This window comes from Saccopteryx leptura, chromosome 5 (assembly GCF_036850995.1).
Source record: "Saccopteryx leptura isolate mSacLep1 chromosome 5, mSacLep1_pri_phased_curated, whole genome shotgun sequence".
Lineage (NCBI taxonomy): Eukaryota > Metazoa > Chordata > Mammalia > Chiroptera > Emballonuridae > Saccopteryx > Saccopteryx leptura.
Genome location: NC_089507.1, coordinates 139,986,744 through 140,002,282, shown reverse-complemented (window position 1 = coordinate 140,002,282; position 15,539 = coordinate 139,986,744). Strand labels below are relative to the sequence as shown.

The following is a 15,539-nucleotide window of genomic DNA, read 5'->3' as shown; positions in this document are numbered from 1 at the left end:
CCTGCAGACTGAGGACACTGCCAGGTGGGCCCCATGGAGCTCGATCCCCCGCTAGCCCTGTCTCTCCCCCTGGGGCATCTGGGCTGAGATGCTGGCCCTGTGTGCCCATGGTCCTGCCCCACCATCACCTGCCTCCAGAGACGGTCTGGGGTCCCTGGTGCTACCTATTGGCCTGAGGCTCTCTGGCCCATCCTGCCTTCCAGCTCCCCTGTAGGGCTGTATGTGGGCCGCTGCCTCTGACTACAAGGCCAGTGTGTTGGCCAGTGCGCCTGGCTGAGCGGCTCCAGAAGCCAAGGCCGGGCACGTGCTTGGAGCCTGCAGGACCCCGCTGAAAAGTGAGGCCCCTGAACGCCTTTCCGTATCCCGCTGCAGCACCCCCCTACTCTTCCAGAAAAGGAGGCGATGCCCTCCACTCCCCAGCAGCCACCTCACCTGTGCCCCCGCCCAACTGTGTATTGCTCCGATCCAGGGCCAGCCCGTTGGCCCGGGGGCTGGTGCCGGGGGCCGTGGCTGGCGTGGCGCGGGGCAGCCGCTTCCCGGGCACCTTCACTGTCGTCCGCAGCAGGTCTATCTCCTTGCCGTGGACGTTCTGCATATAGTCCTAGGGGTCACGCGGGCAGACAGACAACCCATTAGAACAGGTCCTTCTGGGGCAGTGCTCTGTCAGCCCCTAGGCCCATCTGCTGGGCTGCCTGGGTGGCACAGGGAGAAGAGCAGGACTGTGAGGTCCACAGGATGCGCCCAAGTCTGGGTCACACCTAGAGCTACACCCTGCCACGTGTGGCTGGGGGCACATAGCCAGGAGCAGGGCAGCGTCAGAGGGGAGCTGAGGCTTGGGCCTCCTTTAGGGAAGATTTCCCAGGAGGTACTTAAAGGAGGCCAAACACCAGACTTGGAGAGCGAAGCCAGAGCCAACAAGAGAGGGGAGCTTCCACGGGATGTGGATGAGCAGTTCCCCAGGCCGAGTTGCTGAGCACCATGCACTGTAGCCCTGTCCTCAGAAACTCCTTCCACCCCTCGAGGCACAGAGAACCTTTAGGTCCTAGACAGTGCCCAGTCCCTAGCACAGCACCTCACAGCAATTGGTAGTTAAAGGGAAGCCTTTATTTATTCTTTCTGTTGTTACCATAAATGACAAGACAGGCCCCTGGTGTCACAGACACCAGTGGGTACAAGCATCTGTCCACCAGCAGTAATAATACCAGTGTCATCATCACACCTCTCCCTCCCACTTCAGGGCCAGGCAGTCACTGGACTGGAGCTACATGTCTATACTCGACCTCATCTCATACAGCCTTCACACCACCCACTCCACAGATGCAGAAACTGAGGCTGACAAAGGTCAGTCTGCCCACCGTCGCACAAGCGGATTGTGGTGGAGCCAGACTCAGGCCCAGGCTTCCCCAGTTCCCAAGGCCGTGCACTAAAGACCGATCCCCCCGCCTCGCTTTCCGGTCAGCACCCTGGGGACCCAGGGCACAGCTGCTGCCTGGCATGAGAAGGTTCCCCAGGCACTGCAGCCCTGTCCTCAGAAACTCCCTCCACCCCTTGAGGCACAGAGAACTTTTAGGGCCCAAACAGTGCCCAGTCCTTAGCACAGTGCCTCACATCACTGTCCCCAGCATTGCTACCTCAGCCTGAGTGCCCATTGGGGAGTGGCCACAGGGGCTGCACTGCACAGCCTTATCCCTGCCCCTGCCTGGGGGGTCTCTGCCGGGCCTAGCCACTCTGCCACATTCCTCCCCACTGGGGTGTCCCTGAGAGAAGCACAGAATCCCACTGATTAGACTCATGACCAACTCCTCCTCCCTCAGGAGCACTTCTGGGACATTCCGCATCCAGAGAGCACCCCTGAGTGCCATCTCAGACGCAGACTTCATGTCCTTACGGGCCCAGCCCTCCTATCTGAACCTACTTTGGGGTATCAGACCTTCTCCTGCCTTCTCACCTTTTAGCTTCAGGGAAGAACAACAGTGTCCCTGCTTAAAGATGCAGATGGAGGTTGCCGCCCCTCTGGGCGTGACCAAGAGGGTATCAGGTGGAAAGGGGTCACCTGGCCCGAGGAGCCAAGAGAAAGCGGGGGTCTCCAGTTAGGAAGAGGAGCGAGGACAAGAAAGCAGCACCCGAGGCCAGCCTCTCTCCTACATTTCTGTTACTGGGCTGGATGTCACTACAGGATGGGGACCAGAGGGAGGACCATGGGGAGGTCTGGCCGGGCCTGTGATCACCTTTTTTTCTTTAGGAGGCTGACACTCTGAGGGGCAGACAGCCCTTTGGAAGGACTGGCAGGGCCAGGCAGCCAAGGGAAGAGCAGCTTCCAGAAGTGTGTGTCTCTAGGCTATGTCCGTGCCTTCCTGCCACCTAGTCCTCTGTGAGGGACAGGACCAAGTGCCTGGCCTCAGGCCCACGCTACTCTGAGGGTGTCTGCTTCATGTCCCAGAACCACAGAACATTGTCACTAAGACGTCACTGAGCAGTCACCACCCATGGGACACCCCTCTGACACCCTCACGCCAACACTGCTGAGCCCCAGGCCTCAGTCCCCAGCGCTGAGCCTCATCACAGTGGCAGGGAAGGAAACAGAAAGTCGCCCCAGTGCCCACTCTGTCCCTTCTCCAGCCACTGCTGGCCCAGCATCCTATGGGTGACATCCCTGTCCCGAAGCGTCCTGTACCTAGCCCCAGCATCCCGTGGGCTCGGCCCCTGCATGGACCCACCCTGAGTGCCCGCACACACCCACAGCTCCAACCAGCTGCCCCAGATAACTCAACAGCTGGCTGGGTCTGAGCCACAGCTGCTATCCCTCTCCTTGGGGAGGGGCTTGGGCTGCTCTAGTTCACAAGAAGGTCACAGCAGTGGTGGCCGTTTACAGGCTCCGTGGCAGCCCTGGGCTGCCTGGGCCGAGATGTAGCAGTAGAGGCTGACCCCATGCCAATAAGAATGGCACAGAGCGACTCGGTGCAGGCCACGGGGCCAGACCCTGACAGCAGGGGAGAGGACCAGCCCCTTCGCACCTTGACCTTGCAGTCAGGGGCTCTCTGCTCTGCTCTGCAGGGCCAGGTCAAGGCCGCACTGCCAGGAGATGGAGCCTGGCCTGCCCAAGCAGGGACAGAGCATCGGGCAGAGCAGCAGCGTTTCCCTCCGTCAGCAGAATGGGGAATGCGGTGGCGGCTCAGGAGAGCGGTCACCGCGGCCGCCTTTATTACCCACCATCAAACAGCCATTTCTTCCCCAGCCTCCTCGCTAATTACCCAGCCAGCGTTCTCATCTCATTTTATTACTGGAATTAACAACGAGTTCAGAGCGTGGAAAGCTATTAAGATGTGTGATTAAGCCACATTCAATTAGTTTCTACAAACAATTTAATTGATGTTGCAGATAGAATTAACAGAAGGTGATTGTGTGAACGGCTCTGCTGGCTGCAAAATGGGGGAGACTGTGGCGGGCTCTCTTGGGTCCGACAAGGATCCAGCGTGAGGCTGGGACCGGCCTGCGGCCCTTCCTCTGTGCGCCTAGGCAGCCCTGCCAGCAGACCAGCCGCCATGAGCAGGTGGGTCACCAGCACGCTGCCCTTGGGTCTCGGGCAGGAGCCATCACTGAGGAGGGCTGGCTAGGCCGGGAGTTCTGTGCACAGTGCCCACCGGAGTTCCCCAAGGCCTTTCCTCCACACGGCATGGCACCCTAATGGGGGCTCCCAGGCCAGCGGGGCACCTGCTAAGCTGCCGGCTGGCAACTGAGAAACTTGCTCAGGTTGGCGAAGATGGCAGAGGGACAGGGAGGCAGGTAAGCTAGCAACACAGGAGTGCAGCGGCACTCAGGGAAGAAGAGCGAAGGAGAGGAGGGGGGGAGAGGAGGGGGAGAAGGAGGAAGGAGGAGGAGGAAAGAGGAGGAAGAAGGAGGAGAAGGAGGAGGAGGAGGAAGGAAGAAGAGGAAGGAGGAAGAGGAAAGAGAAGAAGGAGGAGGAAGGAAGAGGAGGAAGGAAGAGGAGGAAGGAGGAGGAGGAGGAGGAGGAGGAAGAAAGAGCAGGAGGAGGAGGAGGAAAGAGCAGGAGGAGGAGGAGGAAAGAGCAGGAGGAGGAGGAGGAGTGGCCCAAGCAAGGCAGCCCTGCTGGGAGCAAGCCCAGGCCTGTGCACGCAGCTGCACGCTGGGCCCCTAGCTGGGCCTCCACATGGCCTCCCATCGTTACCACAGGTCTGAATCTGATTCGTGATGTCACCACCCGCATGCGCCAGCTCCTCCTGGCATCCAGTATGGGGGAAGGACCTGCACTCAGACCCCAGAGCCAGAGGGCGCAGGCTATTGAAGGTGCTGCCCACTCCACCCTGGCCTGTCCCCAGGAAAAGCGGGCCCTGCTGGGGCCCGGCATGCTGGGCCGACAGCCCACCCGTCTCTTAGGCTCACCTTGCAAAAGAGTAGAGGCAGGCCTGAGAGCCCCTGAGATCCTGTCCCAGGCCCCTGAGCACTCTATGCTACACACACTTCAGCACATGCAGTGCTGGGAGGGCCTCCAAGGAGCTCAGATGCCCGGCTGGCCACCTCCGTGTGACAGTAAGTCTGGGCAACACCTGCCCTGATGTGAACTCTCCAGGGACTCTCAGGAAGCTCTGAAGGGCGGGCTCGGGGAATGCTTAGGGTCAAGTCACAGGTCCCGGTCATAGCCCAGCCCCTGGCTGGGTGACTCTGACAGGCTCTGCAGTTTCATGTGTACTTCACTCCCTCGGGCCTTCACCCTCTCTTCCCAACCCAGCCCCAGCCCTCTCCTCTGTCCCAAGACCCCTCCCCTCACCGGGGGCTTCCTCCACAATCAGGGGACAGTGCAGCACCCAGCTAAGCCAGCACAGGCAGAAGGACCAAATAGGAGTGACGCAAAAGGGAAAAGCTAAGGGCCTCCATCCCACCCCCACACACATGCCGGTGAGGGGGAATGGATGCTTCAGAAAAGCCAGTCCCCTGCTCAGTGGACAAGACAGAGCCTAAGCAGAAGGCATTGCCTCCTGCCTGGGGGTGGGGGGAGGAGCTGAGAGGCGCCAGTGTGGGCCCAGCCTGGCCTGGCCTGGACCTGGACCTGGTGACCCTGGGCCCACTCTGCTACGGAATCCTGCGGTCCTTTATCTCTTTCCGATAGTAACTGTGCCTACAGGCTGCCCGACCTCCTGAGACCCATGTGCCTCAGAGTTGGGCCTTTTCCTGTAGTCCTCCTGTCTCTCGTGCTGTCACCAGCTCAGGACAGGACCAGATCTGAGTGTGAGGAGACCGGCGTGGGGGACAGGACAGTGCTGGGGAGCCCTTGTACTAAATATCTAGGGTCACCCAAGTGTGGCCCCTCTTCCGACTGCCAGGTGTCCCGACAGCAGCCCCCACCCTGTGGGATCAGGCTCACCAGGAGCAAAGAGTCTAGTGCTGTCTCCTGGGCCAACGGGAAGGGCCAGTGCCCAAGGAATCAAATATGGGCCAGGCTGGGCTCTGGCCAGGCGGCAAGGGGACTGCCTGCTGGTTCTCCCCACACCAGCCCTCTGCCTCGTATCCTCAGGATCCGGCTGTGGCCAGAACCAGGGACTTTATCACCTTTCGGCTGGGACCTCCCCAACGCCTGGTGCAGATGCAAAGGCAGGCAACGGACCCCATAAGGCAGGCCCTGGGCCGGGGGTGGGGCTGCCCGCATGCTGAGCCTGAGGGGCTCCACTAGAGAACTCATTAGCCCCACAGTAGGGTGGTGACAGAGATGGATTCTGGTGACAGCTGTGTGCTGGAGCCATGCAGGGAGGGGAGGGGAACAGGAGGGTGAGGAGCCACATTCTACCATCACTGGGACCCCCCCAGGCCATAGGCCACATACCCCCCAGACCCCTCTGCCCACAGACACTGCTCCTGCGTGCATCTCCTCCCAGGAGGCCCTGTGCCCCTCTCTGGGTCCCAGGCCCAGGGTCCCCCATGGGAGCGGCTCCCTAAAGACACCTGCCTGGCAATGTGGGCACCCCCAACTGTAGCAATTCTGTGTATACAGATGCAAGCAGCTCTTCCAACAACAAGAATGTAGGATGTGGACAGAACTTGATTGCCCACAGGAGCCTGGTCCAGGTGACCATCCCCTGGGTAAGAGTCCTCGCCAACATGTTGGCTTGGACACAACCCGGTGCTTTAGGGTAAATGATGGCCCAGGTCAGGGTCTGTGCAGTTCACAGATCACCAAAGCGAGATCCTTCCCTAACTCGAGTAAGAGTCCTCTTGGGCACACGAGGGACTGCTTCCCCTGGGTCCCACGGTCAGCCCCTGGGCTCTGCACCTGGCCCTCTGCCGCGCCGGCCTCCCCTGGGGCCGGCCCACACCCGGACTCACGTGCAGACTGGGGTGGTAGGTGAGCAGCCCGTTGTCACAGAGCGTCACGTACTTCTTCTTCCACTCCTTGTTCAGGGACTTCCCGCTCCGCTTCAGCAGGATGCCCTGAGGACAGAGGCTGCATCAGACAGGCACCAGTCCCCAAGGCCACCTCTCTGGGGGCCTGTCTTCCCATCCCTCCCTCCACCTGGGCCTCTCCAAGGGCACAGAGACCCCAGGAGGGCCCTGGCCTTCTACTCCCCCTCCCACCCCATGGCGGCCCCAGACTAGGCCAAGAAACTCCCTAGCCATCCGCAGAAAGCCCTACCACCCCAGGGCAGGCAGCCATCAGGACCCCCAGCCAAAGAACCGGCAACCAGGTAAGCAGGTAAGACGCTGAGTGTAAAGGTCAGATGAGCAGGAACTGTTGTGTGTTTTGGTCACTGATATAGTCAGCATAGGGACAGTGCCTGGGACACAAACGGCAGACACCTGGGACACCTGGCGGATGTGGAGGCCAGCCAAGACTGGACAGAAGCTCTCTAATGACAGCCCCAGGAGATGCTGCACTGTTTTGGGCTTCCTCCCTCAGAGAGTGGGGGAGCATGGGCACCAGGCTGGGGAGAGCAAGGACAGCCATGACTGGACACAGGTGGTGGTTCCTGTGGGCCCCTCCTCCCAAACTCATGAAGGCTGAAAAGAGGCTGTGCTTCCTGCATGCCTGGACACAGCTCCGGCAGGGGGACAGCCACACAGAGCCACACACTGGGGGTCCAGCAGGGATGAATTAGGACCAGCATTGGCCAGGAACGTGGGGAAGCTCCTTGAGTCCATTCCAGTGGTGGTCAAAAAGGGGGGCAGACACTGCAACGGCTTCTCCTTTAGGGAGGGGGGCCCTGCCCTCATAGGCAAGTAGGGACTAAAGGTTCAGCTGTGACCATTTCAGTTACATGTGGACCCAAGCAAAAGAATAAATGAATAGAAACAAACTTGGACACAGAGAACAAATCAATGGTCACCAGGTCGAAGGGACTTGTGGGGATGGGTGAAAAAGGTGAAGGGGTTAATAAAAATATTATTTTTATTAATCAGTTGCAAGGATGTAAAGTACAGGTAGGAATGTACTATGTAACCATGTCTAGTGGCTGGTAGGCACCAGAAATATCACTTGTAAGGTGTATGAACGTCTAACCATTGTGCTGTGCATCTTAAAATTATATCACACTGAACCTCAACTGTAACTGGGAGTTTTTAAGAGGCTCAGGTGTGAGGAAGTGGCGGTCCCTTGGGCATCAGCAGTGACCCCGAGGCGGGGGTGCACCCACTTCCTACTACCCCTCCGCTCCCGCTCCCGTGCTGGGACTGCAGGGCTCAGCCAGCAGGCTAGCACATGGGGTCTGGGATTTCCTGCCTGACCTCTCCCACCAAGAGGGACCCAGTCTCCCACTTTTCAATAGATAGTTCCCATCCTTACTAGCCCTCCTTCCTTCTCCTCCTGTGGCCCCCACCTGGGGCCACATCCTGGTCCCCCACCAGCCAGAGAGACCCTGTAGTCATAAAGTGCCTCTGAAGACACACAGTGAGTATTAACGGGACCTTCACAGGACAGACAGTGGCTGAAACCTTCAGCCTATGAAGGAGCCCCGGTGAGATGCTCCCTCCCCTCAGAGGCCAGGAAAGGGTGCAGGGCTCCCCAGTCTCATCCAGCCCCCCCTCAGGGAAGGGTGAGAAATGCCCCCCCAGCAGGTGCTCATCTCACGGGCCCCACACCCCCAGCCTTCCCCCAGAGATTCCAGAGAGGCTTCTGTTCTCAAACCCTTAGAACCCGAGTCCTGTCCCCACTTCCTGGGCCCAGCGCTGGCTTCCCCACCTGCCACCAGCTAGCCCTTAACATCAAACCAGTCATGTCCCTGCCTGGGCCTCAGTTTCCCCAGCAGACAGGGAGACGGACTCATGTACGGCAGTCCTCCCTCCTGGGTGCAGGAGAACCCCCAGCCACAGTGGGAGGCAGGTGAGGAGGGGCAGGAACCCTTTCCTACCCTTACCGTGGCTGGGTTCACCTGGGCCTCCCGGGGAGCGGGCAGAGTAACGAGCTCGAGCTCGTTATTAGGCAGCTTGGGCGTGGGAGCAGCGCCGGCTCGTTAGGGAGAGAAGCCACAGCAGCTGGGCCTGGACGGCTGCCCACGCCCCTCCCGCTGCCTCTCACCTGCTGCTCGCAGGCCAGAGGCCGGCACCACAGCTGCCCGCCCGCCGTGCAGTCCGTGCCCCCGCGCACGTGCGCTCCAAGGAGGGAGAAGGAGCTCCAGGGGTTCCCGCTCCCTCCCGGGCCGGCCGCGCACGGCGAAGCAGGAAGCAATCTGGGGCGGAATGGGAGCGGCGCGGAGGCGACAGCCCCCAGAGGACCCGTTCCCGCCGCCGCCTCCCTCCCAGCTCCGCCAGCCGGCTTAATTGCGGAGTCCGGATTGATTGGGAATGCAAATGGAAACTGAAATGCAATCTCCACTCCCAGCAGGAGCAGGGGGGAGGGGAGGGAGCGGTGTCGGGAGAACGGGACACCAGGCCAGGCGAGGCGGGAAAGGAGTTGGACTGCGCTGGGCAGGGGGAGATGGGAGCAGAAGGAACTGCCACCGCACTGGGAGAAGCCTCCACCACAATGGCAGGCACAGCCCCCAAAACCCCATGTGCTCCCTCGGTACCTCCCTCCAGCGGGCAGGGCATCCCAGGGACTGGACTGCGCTGGGCTCCTTCAGCCATAGCAGCCCTACTGAGGGGCCCTGAGGGTTAGGGGCATGTAATGCCCAGCCCCTCTAGCCAACTGCCCTGGCCCCACCCAGCGTCCCAGGTGCCCCTTCACAGGACTACGCCCCTCACCCCACCCCACCCCTGCTGCTTCCCCTCCGTGTGCAGGGGTTCAGAGAGCAGACACATCACCAGCCACCTCTACCCCAGACAGGAAGAGCTTGGGACTACCCTTTTCTGAGTGTATAATAAAGGTTTACATGCGTGCACACACTCAGAAAACACCTGTCCCCCAAGCAGGAATAGACAGTCCTCTGTGAGGCAAGCCACACCTCCTTGCAAGGGCTCCCCAAAGCCCCAAGGAGGCGCTCAGTTTGCCCAGTCCCCCAGAGGTGATCACACCTCCATCAGTAGGTTTGTGGCCTATTCACCTAGAGTCCTCAATGCTGACCCAACTAGAGCCACCCCTGCCAGACATGAGTGCAGGGATCTTTCAGGGGAAGGCTGAAGCAGAAAAAGGAAGTGGAGTCACACGTAGTGTCCCCATCCTGTCATTTGGGACCCTGACACACATTCTGGGCTCTCTATTCTAAATGGACCTTTCATACATTCTGGTCACACTGCTCACCGGCCCCAGCAGCCCCAGCCTGGAGGGTCAGACCTGACCTCGGGTCTCTGGCCACACCAACCCCCTCCAGGGTCAAAACCAGACAACCTGGCCCCTACAGACACACCTCGAACCACTGGCTCCCAAGAGGGTCTTTGCCAAGCCCAGCACCCTGTGAGTACAGTAGACTGACTCCCAGGTCACGGCCCCCACCATGGTGGGCACCTCAGGCCATGGACTCCTGATCGAGCAGCAGTGGGACACCTCTGGGCTCCACCTTTGTCCAGCCAGCAGCCTGAGAACCCTGCTCAGCACCCTGCTGTCTCTCCACAAAGGCGCCCCATCATTCAATGCCTCTTCCAGCATGGGGACCCACAGTGGGAGGTCTCAGCAGCCAGCCCTGCAGACAGTGACTCAGAAAGGAGTTTGGGGAGAAACACCTCAACTCAGTTTTTTTCTTTACAGACTGAACAGAGGCTCATAAGGATAAGACTGTGGCATGGAACGTAAGGGAAGGCCAGCCCTCAGTATGTCCTTCTGTGCGTACTCAGGGTCCTCTTGTGAGTTCTCTTTCTTTCCTGTGTTACAGAGCCCAGACTCAGCCTTTTGGAGGAGACAGCGGTCTCCTCTCCAGGTTACCCAGCTTCAGAACCACCCGGAAGAGGACTGAGGGCGGCTCTCTGCTGCCCCCTGGTGGTGGTGAGGAGGTATAGGCAAAGCTTGGAGAAGGGGGTCCTCCAGCGGTAGGCCCAAACCGGTCGGTGTAAGGTGTCCGGGGAACCCTTTCCAGAGGATCCATTCTTCTTAGCAGAACCTCAGGCCTGACAGGAGGGGTGCCCGCCTCCTACATCATCTTCCCTACCACACAGGCCCAGAAAAGCACCATCCCCTAGTATTTCCTAGGCCTCATCTCAGCCCCTTCCCAGCTGCGAGGGAAGGGGGTGCTGACCTGTTTAATGGGGATGGCCCGGCCACTCCCGATACTGTCCACCTTGCAGTCAGCAGCCTTTTTCTCCCGGTCCAGGTCAGCACCTTTCCGAGACTGGAAGAAAAAAAGAAGAAAAGGCATGTTAAAGGGGCCCGGGATGGGCGAGGAACAGCTGCCCACCTGGAACCCGGAGCCCTCCCGGCCGCCCCCAGCCTGGATAGGCCCTAGCGGTGGTGGGGGGCGGGAGGCGGGGCCGGACCGGAAGGAACTGAGACCACGAATATTCCAATGGGTTTATTCTTACACACGGCACCATACAGAGCAGCACAGGTCACTGAGCCGGGACCACCCCTTACAAAAGAGCAAGGACACGAAATACCAAGGGTGTGAGAGGCGCGCAGCCCAGGGGGCTGGGGTGTAAGAGAAGGGACGGGCCAAGGAGAAATGGACAGTGGGACCGAGGGATAGATGGCCGGGAGCACAGGGCACGACAACTGGGGAGACCATAAGTCCGGAAGTGAACGGGCAGGGGCCCGTCTGCGGCACAGACACCACACAGCATGTCGCGCCGAGCTCGTCGGCGTGGCCCGAGGGGCACAGTGGATGGAGAGAGAGAGGAGAAAGGCCAGAGGGGGCCCTGCGCCCCTGCCAGGCTCCTGAGGCAGAGCCGCCCCAATGAGGATCCTAGGAAACAGGGAGGCCAAGAGGGGGAAAAGGCAAGCGCGCGCGGCGGTGGCTGGCGTCCAGAGCGGAGCAGGAACGCAGAAGTCCATGCAGGAAGGAGCAGAGGAGGGGGAGGGGCGGGAAAGCGCCCCCAGGAGCAGCCAGCCAGGGTGCTCAGACGCCCCGCCCCTCTGGGCCTTGTTGCCGGCAGGCAGGCAGGGCAGGCGCAGGGCCGAGCTCCCTTCTTGTCCATGCAGTGGGCCTGGCGCAGAGTCCAGCCGGGCCTGGTCCCCGGCAGCCCCCAGCCGCGGGCTCCAGCTTCCTAGCCTTCCCTGGGGTTGGGGGTTAGTTACAAAGATTCCTGTGGGTCTCTGGAGTGGGGAGCGCGCGGCCGCTTCTCATCTGAGAGCAGTCCCAGGGCCCGGCCCGCCTCCGGCCCCGCACAGGGGAGAATGTCCAGAGGTGCTGTGTGTCACCACCTGGTCTTCTAATTTGGAAGGAGTTGGAAAGGCCTTTTTGTTGATGAAAAGTTGGAAACAGTGGCACATATCTGCAAATATCGAAAGAATAAAGATTTTGGCAAGTTATACTCAAGCCCCGCGTAAGTCGGTCAGCACTGGTGAGGACAGAGACCCAGGTGCCTGGGGCAAGGCAAGGCGAGGCAGCAGTGGGGTGAAGAGGAGGAGGAGAAGGAGGAGGGGGGAGAGGAGGCGGCAGGGCAGCCAAAAGTCCATCTCGGCCGTGGAGAATGTTTGGGCCCCATGTCCCTCCTGTTCACCCAGCCTGCCAGGAGCCACAGGCATGAGCAGGGGACAGGGGACTACAGCATGGAGAGGAGCACAGCCAAGGAGCCGGCAGAACAGGGCCCAAGGCCACTGCCCGCAGCTCCACTGTCAACACCTGCCCCAGGCCTCCGCTGGGTGCCATGGCCTCTGCCCATTTGGCACAGGGAGGAGGAAGGTGGGTGGGACCGCTGCCACCAGGGGGGTACAGGGGAAGTAGGGTGCAGCCTGCGCCAGCCAGACTGGCGAGCCGAAAACCTCCAACTAGAGGGTCCCCAGGAGCCCAGAGGGGCACATGCCCATGGTGGGAACCAGGGCAAGAGTGACCACACAATGAGTGCAATGAAGTCATGGTGGGGGCAGCGGGAGAGTCACAAGGACACCAGCCCCAGAGCAGGCATGGCTCTGCCCGGGGAGACAGGGAAGGAGAGGAGGTGGCCCTGATAGCAACGATGAGAGGGGAGGTCCTAAAGTGCACCCTCCAAGACAGGGAGGCATGTCCTGAGGCCGACTGGGGGACAGTGGCACAAGGGAGGTCACCATGGAAACAATGGAAGGAGGGGAAAAGAGGGTTGCCATCGTGAAGATGGAGAGAATGGAAGGGCCCACGGGTGACCAACAGGTGGAGGCAGCAGAGGGCAGCAGGCAATAGAGGACACGGGGCGGGAAGCACGACAGGGCCAGGGCAAGGAGGCCGGGGGCTGGGCATGGCACGAACAGAGGAGGAGGGCGTGCCCAGGTGTGCAGGGCGAGCAGCGGAGGGAGGGGGAGGTTAAGAATGGTGCATGGGAGCAGGCACTGAGGGCACAGACGGTGGTCATTGCAAACAGAGGGACCCAAAGCTTCAGTAGCAGCAGCAGCAGCAGCAGCAGGTGTGAGCAAAAGCAAGCAGCCCTAGGCCCTATGAGTCTCAATGGGCGTGAACAGAAACAAGAAGCTTTGAGTCGAGGCAGGGTCAGAGCTGGGAAGGGCGAGGTGTGACGACGACGGCTGGCAGCAGAAAGAGGGTCAGTCAGCGGAAACAGGGAAGGAGCATGTGGCAGGCACAGAGAACAGAGGCAGGCAGACTGGGCAGACATGTGCTGACTGGGGTGGAGGCGAGAATGAATGGGCGAGCCCTGGGAGCGCTGATCAGCTGGGCTGGTTCCTGGGAGCCCGGCTGGGGCTGCTGGCAGGCAGGATGCAGGGCCGGGCGGAGAGCCCCGCACCAACACCCAGAAATGCATGGAGTGGCGCAGGAGGACAGGGCGGTCTCCTGAAAATCCACATGGCAGCTCACCAACCTGTGTCTGACCCAAGGTCCCGGAATGGTCCAGCCGAGTCCCAGCGAGAGGATAAGCATGTGGGGGTGGGTGCTGTGTGTCGGATGCTAGATACTGGGCATGACAAACAGCAGGTTTAAGACAGCTAAGAGCTCAGAGGCTGGGCCCCAAGCCATGGGAGGCACACAGGGAGGGCCCTGGCTGTGAGGCCCGGGGCAGAGGTCTAAAGCTGTGCTGAATGGACCGCTGCGGAGGTGGTGGGAGGAAGCACAGGGTAATGGAAGACAGAATGTGGACAGGAGGCCCGGGCCCCGGCTCTCGCTCTGCCACTAGCCCTTTGTGTCTAGCCTGGGTATACAATTTTGAAATCCAGGGTGATGCCTCCGGAGGTCTCTCCGGCTGGCCGAAGAGCCCTAGGTGGTCAGGGAGAGGGACAATGTGTGTGGAAGGCCGGTGGGGCCATGAGGATGTGCGGAGGGCAGCCCACGCTGGGCTCTCGGAGGAGCCATCGTCTGGGTGTGGCCAAGGGCACCTGTCAGTACCTGCTGGACTGTGTGTCTGTCTGGGATGGAGACTGCGGGGCGCTCCCCTCCTAGCTGGGCGGGCACGGGCACATACCGTGAAGATGTTGGAACGCCGCTTGGACTGCTTGCGGATGGGTGTGGGGGTGGAGGAGGCAGCGATGGTCTCGATGCGCAGCTCCCGCTGGCTGATGCTGGGGGTGGAGGGGACTGAGGATGAGTAGTCGCTGAAGGCGCTGCTGCCATTCGTGGCCTAAGGACAGAGAGGGCTGCTGAGGGCGGCTCTGGTGTGGGGTGCAGGGGCAGGCAGGAGCCCGGGAGCCCTGCAGTAATGGGGTACCTGGCTTGGGGCTCACGGGACAGCAGGAGGGGATGCTAGCTCCTATAGACGGTACTGAGGGAAGAGGCAACATGGCCTGGAGACCAGCAGGGTCCCATCATCACCGTCTGGGGCTGCTGGCTATGCCAACTGGGGAGCTATGAGAGGAATGGCTAGCAAGTCGGAATCAGTGGCAGAGGTTGAAAGTGAACGGTGGCGTCCTGGCTCACAGGTGGGTGTGGCACAAGGCCGCTGGTCACCCTGGATGGGCTCTCTGGAATCGGTGACAATATGTCAAGGCTCAGGGCCTGGGGAGGGTGAGGTCTGCTTGTGAGGAATGTGTGTGACCCAGGCTGAAGTTGAGCACAGAACGGAGCTCAGGCCACTTGTCAGAAGAGGCGGCAGGAAGGGCCAAAGCCGGGGAAGGGAGGAAAGACAGAAAGGATGAGAGGATGGGGAAAGTGCACGCCTGTGTCCACTCCGGGGCTGGGAACACACTCAGCCCAGGGCCAGGGCAGCCCCTTGAATCCCTAACCTACAGCAGGAGCAATGGAGCCATGCCCGCTTGGCCGGCAGTCAAAGCCTCCCTGGGCTGGGCCTAGGGCACATTGGAGGTGGAGCTGCTCAGACCATGAAGGAAGACTTATGCCTATGTCCCTCCTTTCCTTGTCCACGCAGGACGCTGACAGGGAGAGCCTGGCTGCCTTCTAAAATGCTAACGGAGGCCCCTCTGCCAAAGTGACCAGGCTGGCCAACAGCAAGCTGCTGTCCAGGGTGGACCCTTGGCAGAAGCAAAGCAGTGTCTGTCTGCTGGACCTGGGATGGCCCAGGGCTTCCCACCCATCAGGGGACAGAGTGGGGCAAGCACACTTACAGAAGGAAGCTCTGGCCTGTGTGCCAAGGGCAGAAAAATAACCAGGTGGCATGCCAGGAAGTGGACAGGCGTCCGGGTGGAATGATGGGAGGGAGGCCGGCTCAGAAGCACCTCTGGAACTCCACATGGCACAAAAGCCACTAGTCCCTCCGGGGCAAGCAGCACTGCCCTTCTAAATGCAAACGCTGATAGGGACCACAATTGGGGGGGCCTGCTCATGACTCCTGGCTTTGCCTGGGACTGGTCCCCTGCGGGCCCACAGGACGCCTCTGTGCCTCCTGAGTCTGCTCCATGGACAGTGGCTCCTGAAACAGCCCTCATAGCACTGACCAGGGCAAATGCTGTGCAACCTCAGCTGATGGTGCTGCAGGGCCAGAGGATGGCGGGCAGGGGCGAGGCGCTGGCAGGTGGGCAGGGCACTAGCAGGAAGGCAGCCGCCAAGGGGTGCAGATGAGGCCAGGCCAGCGGCACAGGCTGCATGAGACCAGATGAGGAGGGACACTCAGGCAGGCAGACAGACAGGATGGTG

At 60.8% G+C, this 15,539-nt stretch overlaps 1 protein-coding gene across 8 annotated transcripts in view; it reads right to left on the bottom strand.

Annotated features, from left to right (window-relative positions):
- Positions 1–15,539, bottom strand: part of AGAP3 (ArfGAP with GTPase domain, ankyrin repeat and PH domain 3) — a 46,781-nt gene that overhangs the window by 9,392 nt on the left and 21,850 nt on the right. For 5 of the 8 annotated variants that reach the window (XM_066385283.1, XM_066385284.1, XM_066385280.1 and 2 more), the window contains exons 8-11: positions 13,915–14,070; positions 10,611–10,703; positions 6,337–6,441; positions 433–601 (exon numbers count right to left, since the gene is read on the bottom strand). In XM_066385283.1, the coding sequence (XP_066241380.1) occupies positions 433–601; positions 6,337–6,441; positions 10,611–10,703; positions 13,915–14,070 (523 nt within the window). Of the gene's footprint in view, positions 1–432; positions 602–6,336; positions 6,442–10,610; positions 10,704–10,868; positions 11,803–13,914; positions 14,071–15,539 lie in introns of those variants that run through there. The other 3 variants (XM_066385286.1, XM_066385285.1, XM_066385287.1) reach the window with 2 other exon arrangements.